The following is a 15,755-nucleotide window of genomic DNA, read 5'->3' as shown; positions in this document are numbered from 1 at the left end:
ATCACAACCACTAAAATTCACCGAGTGCTTACTACATGTTTAAACATTTCATTGACAGACCGTACTTCCCCTTACCACGGGCACCAGCTTGAGTGCCAGTATTACCTAGTAATGACTAGATTTACAATAGCGCGATCCAAGTACTCACACTAGATTTCACATTAATACAACAATTAAACATCTCAGTAGCTATTCGGGTTCACATATCAATAATCAATTCAAACACAAATCGGACTCCCCCTTGAGTACTTCGGTTACAAATCAACAGAAATTTGACCGTGCTTCCCCCTACCCCAGTCATCAGTCCATAGTCAATCGACCGTCCTTCCCTATACCCCGGTCATAAATCAACATACATTCGACCTTGTTTCCCCTACCCTGGTCATTAGCTCGTATACCAGTATGATCTAGTAATCACTAGATTTCATTGGAACATTTTGTACACTTAATATTACCCCCTAGCCATTACTAATTTGACCCTTAATTAGTCTAGTGTAAATAACTATAACAGACAATACACTAGCAAGTTTCATGTTGTAGCCAACAAAGTCAAGGTTAACTTACTTTAATTTCTTAGCGTTTATCTACAGGATTTCTCTATCAAGAGGTGAGCCTTTCCGCTTATGTGTTACTATAGAGAATCCATACAGTGACTATGATTAATTACGACAATTATCTTAGAAAGTTTGTTTAACAATTTGGGCATTGAAAATATAAAACTCAACTCTTGTTAAGTCATACCATATTTCTAACATGTATTTAAACATTTAAAATAATACAGCCTCTAAGTGTCGGGGAAAACTGGTTTCCAAAACAACTTATGAAATCCGGTCCATAACTATCTTAGTCCTTAAGTTAAAAGTATTTAATATTCGAAGTCATTAATGAGTTTGCGGAATCCTACTTCTAATGGTAACGGGGTCTAATTATAACGTTCTTATAAGTTTTTGTAAAAACTGCCATTAATTAATCTCTCTAAGAAATATCACTTTTATTCTCTTTAAAAATACATATTTTAATGTTTCTTTCCAAGAAAATAGTTACAACTTCCATTATCTAAATTTTTCTTGGACATAATTTATTTTAATCAAAGTTTGGTTTACTTAGTTCGTTAAATTACCGAATACACCAATTTTAAATATTATTTTCTAAAAGTTTTCAATTGGACCCCTTTACATAATTTAAAGAAAATCTTAAGATAAATCATTTTAAAAAATATTTTTTTAATATATTTTAAGAGTGAATTGAAAATCCACTTATAATAAAATTGTGAAAAAAACTTTTATAACCAATTATTGTTGCAAACCGTAATATTTTGTAAGTGTTGATAACTATCCATTCTATAAGGAATTCCCAACTTTGAAATGTCGTCATTCCTAAAAAAATTTCTGTTTTGCTATGAGCCTATATGGGTCTAAACTTTGATATAACAAAAATGTGTACACAAAATTTCAGCAAAAACAGAGCTCTCCTTCAAGGTTAAGCTTGTTCTCAAAACTCTAGTTTAAGTTGTCCACATTTCATTCAGAAATTGCAGTTTTAATCATCCAACTTAGAAAAATTATAACTTAACGAATAGTGAATTTTAAGAAACTGTTTCTTAGAGTTACTACTTAATATACTAAAAGTGTTCAGTTAAAATTTTAGCAACAATTAATTAGTTTAACCCATTCAAACCATTGCTCAAAGTCTCAGTGTTGAATCAACAATTTGTCTCTCTATATCTCGAGGTGTAATCCGACGGTAGATGATGCTGTGTCACTATTCAGATGGTGAGGTTTGCCTTTGACTCGTCGAGGATACCTGTAAGAAAGACACTCCGATGCTTAAGTCAGTGAAAAGTTCGTTCCCTTTACTCTTTTATGAATCTCATATTTATAGGAAAAAATATGTAAAGTGGTTAGTTAGTTCAAGCAAACTCTGGATTGGTGGGGAAAAATAATCGAATTTCCCTCCAAAACATGCTGGTTTTGAATTACGCGTTCAGAGGTCGGAGGCGCAGACTGCCTCTGACCCGTGGCTTCTGCCTTTGGAGCTTCTGCAGATTAAAACGATTCGTTTTGAATGTTTGGTAAATGAGGAAAGGATTTTGGGCCGAACATTTTGGGCCCAACAGATGCCCCCTGGCCCAAGCTTCGAACGGACGAGGCATGCTAAGCTACTCAAATCTTGGGCCGATTCTTCAATGCCAAAAATTTCACCTAAAGCCGTCATTCTCCGCAGATCGAGACGATTCGTAGGTACATGATCATTTGATCCCCTGACAAGCTACACTTAATGTAAACACAATCACCGAGTGAAACACTTGATTCAGAATTTTACCTCTCATTTAAATAGTTTTATTTCAAAATAATTTTCATCCAAATTTTCAAACTTTATCCTAAACCTTTCAGAAAAAAGCTCTGAGGGAAAAAACCCTAAAGATATCCAATCATTTAATCCTACAACGATCATCCCAGTCTTCAAAATCATGTCTTCTCGCTCATCTCCTGAACCTTTGGATCGTGAAGGATACAAGAATGCATATGAACGCATACGCAAATCGTTCGATATTCCTGACAATGTCACGGTGAGGATGCTTTCGGATGCTGAGCTTCGGGAATGGTGATTCAAGGATGTAGTCAAGCCCACCGAGTTCGACATGAGTCTCAGACATATCGAATGGCTCCGTTTCCCTCTTCCTGCTCTGCTGGTTCAAGTAATTTCAAACTCTGGAGCTCACATTTCTCAATTTCTCCCAAATGCTATTCAATCAATAGTCGGAGCTCAGATGATAGGGAGCCTCAGGAATGTCGACATTCAGTTAGACAACATTCACGCATGCTTTACCAAGTCAAAAAACAAGGCGATAGAGGGAAAACCCTGGAAAACCTTCTACCTTTCTCCCAAAAAGGATCGGACAACTTTTACCGATTTTGACAGCTCCCATCGAAATTTGGATAAATACTTTTTTGCTGTTGGAGGGGCATGGTATCTTGAATTCCTGCCTCAAGAAAATTTTCCTTTAGCCAGGGTGTTCATAAAAGGCGAGTTATATTTTCATTTTGTTCCTTATTTCTTTTAGTGTGAATTAATCATATCTGGATGATTGTCTATCAGTCTGACTTTGAGTATTACTGATTTGCTTCCTTGTATCAGATTTTTCTTGGCCTCAGGTTAACATGAGTCCTGAACGGCAGAGCATGCTGAGAGAGAAGGGGCTTCTGCATGAGTCTAAGGAGAATGCCATTAGTATCAGGGGCGTGATGAACCCCTACTGTATGCACATTATGACTCGGCTTTGCTTTGTGGATCGAGTCGATCCTGGCACCATGCAAGTTAGATCGCAGAAGGGTGACATGACCCTTGGCAAAATTACAGCAACATGTGCGAAGCAGCTGGGAACTTTTTTGAAGAAGTCTCCTCCTGCTTCTTCAACTCTGTCATTGTTGAAGACCGAGTGTGAAAGGGTGTGTTCTGAGACCTACGCCGCATGTGCCAAACGTCAAGGGGTCCCAGAAAGTAAAAAGAAAGAGGGTTCTAGCCTAGCTTCTGCTGCAGAATCATCCCCTGATAAGTCTGGCTTGTCATGCAGATCTTCCCGTATTCAAGGGCGATCGTCCACGCCTTCTGGCGCTCTCCAAATTCAGCCTCTTCAACAAGTGCCTCTGCCTACGGACTCCTTAGGAAAAAGAAAGGAGCGCAAGGAATCCTCTGGTGAAGATTCGAACGATGGGAAGTGTATTTCGTCCAAGCTTCGGATCCCAAAGGGTTCTGTCTCTCCTGCTCAAGGATCTCCCCTTGCAATCCCCAAGCTCACTCCGGGCAAATTACCAACAGGCCAGGCTCTAACGTTGTGTAAGAAGCCTCGAGGGTCTGTCCCTGCTGGATCTTTACCTGGGGCGTCTTCTACCTCGAATGTAATTGGGTCTTCCTTGAAGGCAGGTTCAGAAGGGGTGGCTCATGCTGCGGGTGTTCTTCTTCACCAGTTAAATCATCAGAAGCGACGACTGGAGATGGTGTGCAAGGTGGCCTGCCTATTGAGGTAAAGTCTCCTGTCGTGTGTATGAAGTCGCCAGAGGCATTACCCTCTGCTTCTGCTTTGGCTGGAGGTTTTGACGCTGGCCGTAAGCATGGCTCAGAGGGGAGACGCCCTTATTCTGCCTCTCATAAGAACAGGCTTCTGGAGGATGCTTTCGGAGGGGGTTTTGAGTCTATGAACACCCCTCCCCAGCTAGTTGAGTCAGGTACGACCGCCATTTCTGAGACTTTCCCCAAATGTAAGGAATTAGGGGCTGCCAAAATAACAGGTGTTGATACTCTCAATGTTGACGTTTCCTTATTACCACCTGTTGCTTCTGAGTCTCATCCAGGAGATGTCATCGTTGTATCTCCGAATGGTACTAGTACTTTTGAGTCTCCCTGTGCATTCTTGGAGTAGCTAATGTCTTCCGTCGTGCAAACGCCGGTGTACCTTCCAAGCAATTTGGGTGAAGATGATAGCTTACTTGTACACCCTTCCAAGACATATTCTTATGGAGTGGGAACAATTGCGTTGGCATCTGACAGTGTTATGGTGTCGACGTTAGCAGAAGGTGGGAAGCCGGCTGCCCCCGTTGCTTCTGTTGCTGCATTAGCAGGGGGAGAAGCAAATGACAGAGCAGAAGTTGTGTCGGAATATGGTCCTTCTGTGCCTACGGAGGTGATGGAGGAGATGCTACGCATAAGCAGACCCCATCTTCCTACAGAAGCAGTTGGATCGTTGAGTGGGCAAGGTGATTTGCTGCAGCAAGTATCGGATCATATTTTGATGGTAAGTTAGTTAAAAATTAGGACCTTTTATTATCTTGTGATATGTGTGTAATGTTATTTTTGATGAGCGTAATTGATGTGTCACAGAGTTATGTATGTGTATCTGCTGCAAGGCGAGAGCATGCGGCGACTATACAGAATGGCTCTAAACTGGCAGAGCAGACGGTGAAGTTAGAAGAGGAGCGGGTGGGGAGAATGATGGCTGAAGAAAATCGAGATGTGCTTGTGGAAGCTATCAAAAAGTTAGAGGCAGAGCTGGCAGAGGCTAAAAAGAAGGTGGCTGCCACAGAGGAGAAACTGGTAGGCACTATCGGACTCGAAGTAGAGCGAGACAAACTGAAAGCTGACTTGGTGGCTATGACCAATAAGTGGATGGAGAAAAACCAAGTCTGCGCACAGCATGAAGCCCACATGGAGAAGCTTGGTAGTATGATAAACGACCTTGATGAGGATATAGTGTCGTTGCAGACGGATAAAGAGATCTTAGAAAAAGTGAAGAAAGAACTGCAACGAAAGTCAGAGGAGCTTGAGGCTAACATAGCGGATGCCAAGAAGCAGAAGCTGGAGACTGAAATTCATCTAGGGAAGAAGTTGAAGGAAACAGAAGAGGCGGTCACCGAAGCCAAGAAGCAGTTGGAGGAGATGGCTGAGGTATGTGGTTTCTCTGTAGTTATTAATGTATTGGAAAGTTAGTGGGTCTATAAGGCACGTGTGTTGATTTCATAATGTTTTTACTTTTGGAGAGGCGGAGATCGAAGCCACGAGGCAGTGTATCCGAGATCGTGAGATCACTGAACGTAAATTTGTGAGGATGGCTGAGGTAGATACTGCGAAGTACCTTGATCTGACATTACGCAATAAGAAGCAGACCCCAGAGGAGAAATGGGCAAAACTCGAGATGTATTGTAAAAGCGTCGATGTGAAAATAGGAGAGTATAATGTTGACGAGTATCTGAATGAACTTGGGGATCTGCAAATATCCTATCCGGCGCGTCATCTGGAGAAGCTGAAGTTGAGAGGCGATGCGCTGGGGTCGATTTATAATGCCAACGGGGAAGCTCCAAAAGAAGGTGTTGTCGATGAGGCTTCTGAACAGAAGGCAATAGAATCCGTGCCAGTTGTAGAGGCTAGGCCAGATGGTGAAAGAGGTGTCGTAGAATGAATGACACACTATCTTTTTTGTTAAATTTTGTTATATTTTGTTTTGTATTAATTCTTGTATATGCATTCTTTGGTCTTTTTGGCCATTAGTATGTAGACAATTGTAATAGAGAAAATTATCAATACAAGTTGAGTTTTGTTTTATGTTGGTTGTCTGGTGTGGTATTGGATGTGTTCTTTTCCATTTGGAACTTAATTTAAGGCATTACGACAGGTGAGAGTTAGATGGTTTATTCGGATCAGAAGCTTCATAGACCCTTTAGGCCATTGTGTGCGAGATACAGTAAAAGATCATACAGATGGTGGGAGAGAATGCCCAGTTAAGTGTTGTGTGAACAATTCGTCTTAGAATTATGGTGAACAGCATTGTTGTTGCAGGTGAGCAACGTGAGTGGATGAAGGTGCCCTTTTTGAGGCGAATCTTTGTTAACCCACAGTGGCTTTACTCAACATGGGCGATGGAGGAACTAATCAGAAGTGGCATCCCGTACTACATATCGTGTGAACGCTATGGGTTAGGCCATCCAAAGCTAGAGAGTGCGATGGCAGAGTACATGCGTCGTACTGAATGGGACTAAACATGGCCAAGAGAATATTTGTATATAGAGAATAAATCAATTATGGAACAAGAAACTAATATTGTCATTAATGTAACATAATTTATAAATAACAACTTCTGATTTATTGCCATTTTTGATTACACGTGGCCTTATGATTGTGTGAACTACAAATCTTTCATCATTTTTGTTTATTAAAAAAGGAATTGAGCAAGTATGTGTGCCCGTGCTTAACATCTGCCAAATTGGGTTATAGTGTTAAGAGTTTTTTACTTCTGTGAAGCCGTCGCTATTGTTAAGTGGTAAACTTTCTTACGCTTGGAGAGTTGTGTAGATGCCTGATTGGAGCGGGTTTGGCCTTTAGGGTGTATGAAAGAGTGTGGTTGATGCTCTCCCGTTTGGCTAGAGGGGTTAAGGTGGTTCAGGTCGAACGCAAGGAACAAAACGTAGAGTTGGGCGTCGAGGCAGAGGCAAAGTGGTTAAGATCACAAGGCAGATGTCTTTCCAATGCACCCATATCGTGTGATATGTATGAAGGCTTATTTGGGTTGTCTTGTATTCTGACAGAGGCACCCATTGTGTAGGATATGGGTACGACTGCGGGAAAAGTTCCTCCCAGCCTTGGATTGCCAAACCAGTTAATGTATACTGGTGACGAATCCGAAGTGTGACAGCTGATGGTTCTGCTGTGGTAGTCAGGGCAGAGTAAACTGCAGGAGGTGCTCCTCTTATTCATGTAAGAGAGCAGGGTATGTAGTACACCCTCGTTGGACGGCCAGATCGGCATAGTCAGGGCAGATTAGACTGCGAAATGGCTGGCCATAGCTCCCTGTAAGCTTAGTCAAGTCAGATTAGAATGCGGCACAATATCGATTGAAATGGCAGAGGTAGCAGGATTGTGTACGCAGATTGTGTGTAGTGGCCTTGCTGTCTCGATCCCTTGAGTTTCTGCCTTGTGCCAATGTGTGGGGTGAGATGCTGCACCTCACTGTGCATTATTTTTTGTTTGTTGGAAAGCTTGTTTTTTGTTCTAGGTGTGGGAAACGTTTGTATTGAGACCACAGGCATATGGTGTATTGTTATGGGAAACTGATAACTACGAGCACTCAGATAGTTACTTAGTTATAGCCATTGTGGTAGGTGGTTTTTGAGTGCACGTGTATAATGTTTTTTTTAATAAGGGTAGGTGGGGGTATATTTGTTAGGACCTTTCGAGTGAAGTGTTAGTTGTCACATGTCTTGCATAGTGTGATGTCATAATGAGGAATCCTAATGGAAAATAATGTCAAGAAATTGAATGTACAAAAGAAATTTAAAATAATGTGAAAAAAGGGAAAGTTATTGTATTACTTTTGAATTGCACAGTACAACTATTAACAATAATATTGTTTCAAAGACATTGAATTCCAAGTACGGCGTACGATCTTCCCACTATGTACATTCTTTAGGGTGTAAGACCCTCTACCTAGTACTTTTATGATTTCAAAGGGCCCTTCCCAATTTGGTTCTAGCTTCTTCTTATTGCCGGTGACCTTGCGCAGAACCCAATCACCTTTCCGAAATGTGCGTGGGTGGACTCTTTTGTTGTAGTAGCGTTCTGCAGCCTTTTGATAATTTTCTAGTTGTAATTGTGCTACTGTACGTACCTCTTCCAGAAGGTCTAGGTTGTGCAGTAGTTGAATGTTATTCGTTGTTTGATCAGATGCGATCTTTGATCGAAGTGTAGGCAGGCCGACTTCTGTCGGGATGATAGCCTTCGTTCCATATACCATGGCGTAGGGAGATTCACCCGTAGAGGATCTTTTTGTTGTCCTATATGCCCATAACACCTTTGGTAGTTCTTCTGCCCATGCTTCTTTTTTATCTTCTAGGTTCTTCTTAATGTTGGCAAAAATAACTTTGTTGGAAGTTTCTGCTTGACCGTTGCCTTGCGGGTAAGTGACAGAGGCAAAACTCACCTTGATCTTGTATGTGTCACATAGTTCTTGTACTTTCGCATTTTGGAACGGGGTTCCATTGTCAACGACTATCTCCCACGGTATCTCAAATTGACAGATGATGTGCTTCCATATGAAGGTCATAGTGTCTGTTTTGCTGACTGTGACGTATGCTTCTGCCACAACCCATTTAGTGAAGTAATCAGTGGCTACCAGAGCATACCGTCTTCCTCCAACAGCCTTAGGTAGTTCACCCACCACATCCATACCCCATTTGATGAAAGGCCAAGGTGCAACGATTGAGTGTAAAGTTTGAGTAGGTTGATGGATGGTGGGTGAAAATCGTTGGCACTTGTCACATTTTTTGGCATAGTCACATGCTTCTGTCATCATGTATGGCCAGTAATACCCCGCTGTAAGTGCCTTGTGCGCCAGACTCTGTCCCCCTCTGTGATTTCCGCATGCCCCCTCATGTATCTCTTCTAGCAGTTTTGTAGCTTTTGATGGACGCAAACACCATAGGTAAGGGCCATTAAAGGACTTACGGTATAGCGTTCCATGGATTATGGAGTAACGCTGTGCCCGAAGGCGCAGAAGCTTTGCATCGTTTGGATGAGGGGGGAGTGTAGAGGTGGACAAGTACCGAATGATTGGGTCCATCCAGCACTCAGGTTCTGATGAGGTTGAGTAGACTTCCATATCATTGTTTGATCGGCTTATAGATATGGAGGATTGGCGTGTACAACCTCCTGTAGAGGCTAATTTGGCAAGGGCATCGGCCTTCTGATTTTGTTCCTTCGGTACTTGTACGAGTTCGAACTGGTGAAAATGTGATCGTAAGTCAGTTACCTTCTGTAGAAGGCTAGCCAGATGGGGTGCTTTAGTATCGAAATTCCCAGCCACTTGTTCTATCATAAGCTGTGAGTCTCCTCCTACATTCAGACGCTGGATGCCCATGTCTCGTTCTAGTTCTAAACCATAGATCAGAGCTGTGACGTCCCACATCACTATGGCTGCTTTCAGGAATGAAGATTGGCCCTACAAACCAACACGAGTCTTTTCAGCATGCTTTGTCCTCACTCACATGCTTCCTAAGAAAACTTCCCAGGAGGTCACCCATCCCTAGATTACCCAAGGTCAAGCACGCTTAACTTTGGAGTTCTCAAGTGATGGGCTACCGAAAAGAAGATGCATCTTGTTGATATAGGTAGTACACATCACTCCATTTAAGCCCTCTTCAAATGTTAGTCCCATACCTACAAAGTCTTAGAATCATCACACTTGACCTTCCCCAGGCGGTGTGGGATTGCACAGCTTACCCGGTCTTTCCCCTTATAGATCATGGGATTCTGATTGTCACAATCACCTCCCCTTACGAGCCCGACATCCTCGTCGGCCGCACTTCCTGCTCGGTCAAGGCTCTGATACCATTTGTGACGTCCCACATCACTATGGTTGCTTTCTGGAATGACGACTGGCCCTACAAACCAACACGAGTCTTTTCAGTGTGCTTTGTCCTCACTCACATGCTTCCTAGGAAAACTTCCCAAGAGGTCACCCATCCCTAGATTACCCTAGGTCAAGCATGCTTAACTTTGGAGTTCATAAGTGATGGGCTACCGAAAAGAAGATGCATCTTGTTGATATAGGTAGTACCCATCAATCCATTTAAGCCATCTTCAACTGTGTAGTCCCATACCTACACAGTCTTAGAATCATCACACTTGACCTTCCCCAGGCGGTGTGGGATTGCACAGCTTACCCGGTCTTTCCCCTTACAGATCACGGGATTCTGACTATCACAAGAGCCTCATATTTCGCTTCATTATTTATCGTGGACTGTTCTAAACGAATGGCCTCCTCGATTTTGAGGCCAGAGGGAGCTTCTAACACGATGCCAATACTAGCTCCTTAGGAATTGGATGCCCCATCAGTATGCATCGTCCACACCCATTGATCTTCTGATTCTAACAATTTTGGCAGGGTGTCTGGGGTGAATGATTGAATTTCGACCAGGAAGTCAGCAAGTACTTGTCCTTTTTTTTCTTTTCATGACGAGAATTGGATATCATACGTTCCTAGCTCAATTACCCATTTAGATAATCTTCCAGAGAGATCGAGTTTACTCAATACTTGCTTTAGTGGATAGTCCGTATATACAATGATGGTATGGCTTTCAAAATATTGTCGTAACTTCTTCTTTGCTGTGATGAGTGCGAGTGCTAATTTTTCCATCATACTGTAGCGAGTTTCAGCGTCCAGAAGCATCTTGCTGCAATAAAACACTGGCCTCTGATGATTGGCCTCTTCTCGGAAGAGAACGGAACTCACAACGAAGTGTGAGAAAGACAGATACAAGAATAGATCTTCATTAGCTATGGGGGAGCTCAATATAGGAGGGGAGCTCAAATAAGCTTTCAATTCTTCCAATGCTTTACTTTGTTCTGGTCCTCAGGTGTTGTTGGTGGATTTCTTTATGCAATGCAAGAAGGGCTGGCAACGGTCGAACATGCGCGATATGAACCGACTTAATGCTACGACTTTGCCCGTCAGAGCCTGTATGTCTCGGATGGTTCGGGGTTCTTTGACTTCTGAGAGGGATGCAATCTGTGTTGGGTTGGCCTCGATGCCCCTCTGACTGACGACGTATCCTAAGAACTGTCCAGAGGACACCCCAAAGGCGCATTTAGAGGGGTTCAATTTCATTTTATAAGTGTCGAGAATGTCAAAACACTCGGTTAAATCATCTATATGCGAAGAGATTTGTTTAGACTTGATGACCATGTCGTCAATATAGACCTCCATGTTTCTCCCAAGCAATGAGGAAAATAGCTTGTGCATCAGCCTCTGGTACGTTGCGCCTGTATTCTTTAGACCGAAGGGCATAACTTTGTAGTAATATAATCCACCTTATGTTATGAAAGCTGTGTGAATCCGATCTTTTGATTTCATTGGGATCTGATTGTACCCAGAGTAGTCGTCTAGGAAGCTCATTCTTTCATACCCTGCCGTGGCGTCTATCATCTGATCGATTTTCGGTAGAGGGTAGCTATCCTTGGGACATGCTTTGTTTAAGTTTGTGTAGTCTACGCATACTCTCTTTTTTCCGTTCTTCTTTGTGACCACGACGGGGTTGGACAGCCAACTGGGATATAGGCATTCTTCGATTGCCCCTGTGCTCAGGAGCCGTTGCACCTCCTCCTGTATGACTTGATTTACTTTGGGAACGAACCTCCTCTGCTTCTGCTTGACGGGTGGGAAGCTGTTTGAAATATTTAGGCTGTGACTCATGATGGAGGGGTCTATTCCAGGTATGTCGTGCGGAGACCAGGCGAAAGTTCCCATTCTAGCTTTGAGAAATTGTACTAGGGTCTTTCTTTTGTTTTCAGAGAGCTTGGTACTTACCAGCACTGTCTTATATGGGTCAGCGTTGTCTAGACATATTTGTTCTAGGGTATCGAGTGTAACTGGGGGTTTTTCTTGGTCTTCGTCTAGATCGATCCCTTTGAGGCATGCTGGTAAGTCCTGCTGTAATTGCTATTTGTCAAGAAAGTCGTTATGGGCGGAAGTACCAGAACTATTTATTTCTTTCGAGGTAAGGAAGCACTTTTTGGCCTACTTCTGGCATCCCTTGATGTTGACGGTGTAGCGGCAATTGGGTGATAGACATCGCATCATCTGATGCAAAGTTGAGACTACCCCCTGCATCCTGTGGATCCAATTTCTTCCCATGATGGCATTGTAGCTTGTGGTGGAATCTATCATGAAGAAATCTACTGGCAGGGTGCGCTCCGCGGCCACCACAGGCAATCGTATGACGCCTTTCGGATATACTCTCTGACTGTTGAATCCCAAAATGTGTGTGGTGGAGGGCCGGATCTGATTTTCCTCTAGCCCCATTTTCTGGAAGGCTTCCCAGAAGAGGATATCGACCCCACTGCCCTCGTCGACTAGAACTCTTCCCAACTGGCAATGGTCGACTTGTAGTGAAATGACGAGTGGGTTGTCATGGGGTAGGTGCACTCCTTTCAGGTCATCATCGGTAAAGGCAATTGCAGAGGCTGGATAACTTCTGTCTTCTGAAGTGACAAGATTGACCGTGTGGCCTAATGATTTGTATCGCTTCACCCATTCCTCCATCCTCTTATGGATTTTGGTGACACGCTCTTGGTTCTCAGTGAGTTCCACGATCCCATGTATCATAGGGACTTGCTTAAGAGGTTCTTGAGGGCTAGCAGAGGCTGTGTGCACGAGATCTGACGCTTGTGGTGTTGGGGCAGAAGCAGGATTGTGCCGCGAGGTGCCGTGTCTGCCTGCCTCCTTAGGGTATTGGATAAGCCTCCCACTTCTCATGAGGGCTTGGATCTGATTGTTCAGGTTATGGCATTCAATGATCGTATGACCGTGATCTTTATGGAAGAGGCAGTACCTGCTTTTATCCCTCATGTCAGGAGGAGTGGTAATCTGATATGGCTCACGACAGATAGGTCTTTCTTTATTTTCTTCATAAATGACTTCTTGCGGGACAGTGTGTTCGAAGGAAGGGTATCGGCATAAGGGAGAAGAAAAGAAACTTTTGTGAACATTACCTCTTTTGTGACTTGTTTCTTCAAGATGAGCCTATGAGCTTCAATGGAGGCTCTTCTTTTCCTTAGAGAGAGAGGAAGCATGAAATTCTGAGAGGAAAATGGAGAGAAAAGGGTCTGACTTTTTTTTTTTGGTGATTGGAGTGGAAGAGAGAGAGAGAGAGAGAGAGAGAGAAGAAGAAGAAGAAGAAGGGAAATGAGTAGAAGAGAGGCTTTTTAGTTTCTCAAGTTTAATTTGGGGTTTAAGAAAATGTGTGTAGTGATAACACAACTAAATAAATAAAAAAAATACAATAGACTCTTCAATTCCCTTGTGGCTGCCCCATATGGAAAGACCAAAACGCCCTCCCATTTTTTTTTCTCTCTAAGCGAAGCTTTTACACACAAGTCCTTTTTTTTTTTTTTTGAATTTCCATCTTATTTTTAATTTTTCCTACTATTACATAGTCTTTTGAAAAATTAATCCTAATAAAAATTGGTGACCATATTTTAAAAATATTGTCACACACATAGATATATTTTTTATGCCCATTATTTATTTTGTCCTAATCATATGCTTAGGCGAAATTGAGCATTTTACCACACAAATTGGAATTTTCCATAAAATTTCATTTCCATCTTCATTTTCCAACTTTATAATAGTGTTTGCTCATTTTTCTTAATTTTTCATGATTGTTTTCTCACATAATATTTTATTCGAGATTTTTACCCATGAAGGGTTTTGACCCAGTCGGAGGCCGAAGGTCTTGGTTTAATCGAAAAACCAATCTTATCACATAATGGCTAATACTTAATAACATAACATTCATACAAAACATACAATATTCATTAAAATTATTCACATAGTTGGAAATATAAGATTTCTCGAGAATTAAATTTCCCGCAACAAAAATTATACCCGGTGCTTGAAACGTGAGGCATTACAATACCTACAATTTATACAAGTTTCGTCCTCGAAACTCGAAATAGGTGAGGATACAAATCCCTCATTTTGTCTTTAGGTCCCTAGGTTGCTTCTCCAACCCCGTGGTTACACCACTGCACATTGACTAACGGTATCACCTTATTGCTTAACACCTTCTCTCTGCAATCCAAGATCGTCACTGGTTTCTCCTTGTAGCATAATTTTGGATCCACACTCAATTCTTTGTTACTGAGTATGTGGTTGGTGTCTTTGATATACTTTATCAGCATAGATACATGAAAAATGTCATGTACTAAGGATAAGGTCGGTAGAAGAGCAAGTCGGTACCCTACTTCGTTGATCCTTTCGAAAACCTCAAAAGGTCAAATGTACCTCGTGCTACACTTTCCCTTTCTACTGAACCTCATAGCTCCTCTCAGTGGAGCTATCTTTAACCGCACCTTGTCCCTTATTTTAAGTGTAAGAGGTCTCCTTCGTCGGTCCGCATAATTGCGTTGATGGTCTACTAAGGTTTGCAATCTTTGGTGTATCTACCTATTATCCTCAGTAGCTTTATCTACCTCTTCTGCTCCCATGAATTATCACCCACCAGTCTCATGTCAGTGAATTGGGGATCGACACTTTCTCCCATAGAGTGCTTCGTATGGGGCCATCTTGATAGACTCATGATAACTGTTATTGTAAGCGAACTAAATAAGTGGAAGTTTCATATTCCATGAGCCTTGAAAATCAAACACAGAGGCTCTTAGCTTATCCTCTAAAGTTCTAATAGATTGCTCAATTTGGCCATCCATCTGAGGGTGAAAGGCAATACCAAATTTTAACTTGGTTCCCAATCCGATTTGCATTCTCTTCCAGAATGCTGACGTAAAATGTTCATCCTGATCGAACACTACAGAGATGGGAACTCCATGAGGCCACACAATCTAGTGTAAAAAAACTATAACAGACAATACACTAGCATGTTTCATGTTGTAGCCAACAAAGTCAAGATTAACTTACTTGGATTTCTTAGCGTTTGTGTGCAGGATTTCTTTATAAAGAGGTGAGCCTTCCCGCTTAAATGATACTCTAGTGAATCCATACATTGACTCGAATTAATTATGGCAATTATCATAGAAAATTTCTTTAACAATTTGGGCATTGAAAATATAACACTCAATTCTTTTTAAATCATACCATATTTCTAACATGCATTTAAACATTTAAAAAAATACAGCCTCTAAGTGTCAGGGAAAACTGTTTTCCAAAACCGCTAAAGAAATCTGGTCAATAACAATCTTAGTCCTCAAGGTAAAAGTCTTTAGTATTCAAAGTCATCAATGAGTTCGCGGAGTCCTACTTCTAATGGTGACGGCGTCTAATTACAACGTTCTTACAAGTTTTTGTAAAAACCTCCATCAATTAATCTCTCTAAGAAATATCCATTTTATTCTCTTTAAAAAAATAAAGGTTATTGATTATTTCTATGAAACTAGTTACAACTTCCTTTATCAAAAAAATTCATGGAGAGAATTTATTTTAATAGAAGTTGTGTTTACTTAGTTCGTTAAATTACCGAATACACTAATTTTAAATGTTATTTTCCAAAAATTGGCAACTGGACCCCTTTACTTAATTTAAAGAAAATCTTAAGATAAACAATTTAGAAAAATATTTCGTTAATCTTCTTTAAGAGTAAATTGAAAATCCAGTTATAATGAAATTCCCAACATTGGAATGTCGCCATTCCTAAACCAATTTCTATTTTGCTATGAGCCTATACGGGTCTAAATAATGATATAACAAAAATTTTTAC

At 41.5% G+C, this 15,755-nt stretch overlaps 1 protein-coding gene across 1 annotated transcript; it reads right to left on the bottom strand.

The window, feature by feature from the left end:
• Positions 1-12,061: 12,061 nt before the first annotated feature.
• On the bottom strand, positions 12,062-12,892 carry LOC133779440 (uncharacterized). Its single transcript, XM_062219400.1, has one exon. It carries the CDS (start codon positions 12,890-12,892, stop codon positions 12,062-12,064), a length of 831 nt encoding a protein of 276 aa, XP_062075384.1.
• Between the last annotated feature and the right edge of the window lie 2,863 nt (positions 12,893-15,755).

The sequence above is a fragment of the Humulus lupulus genome, chromosome 5 (assembly GCF_963169125.1).
Source record: "Humulus lupulus chromosome 5, drHumLupu1.1, whole genome shotgun sequence".
NCBI classification, from domain to species: domain Eukaryota; kingdom Viridiplantae; phylum Streptophyta; class Magnoliopsida; order Rosales; family Cannabaceae; genus Humulus; species Humulus lupulus.
Note: the sequence above shows the minus strand (reverse complement) of the source record. Positions and strands in the feature narration are given on the sequence as shown.

What these genes read in the sequence shown, in the direction of transcription:
- LOC133779440 (XM_062219400.1), bottom strand. Translation starts at nt 12,892, where the DNA reads ATGAGGGATAAAAGCAGGTACTGCCTCTTCCATAAAGATCACGGTCAT.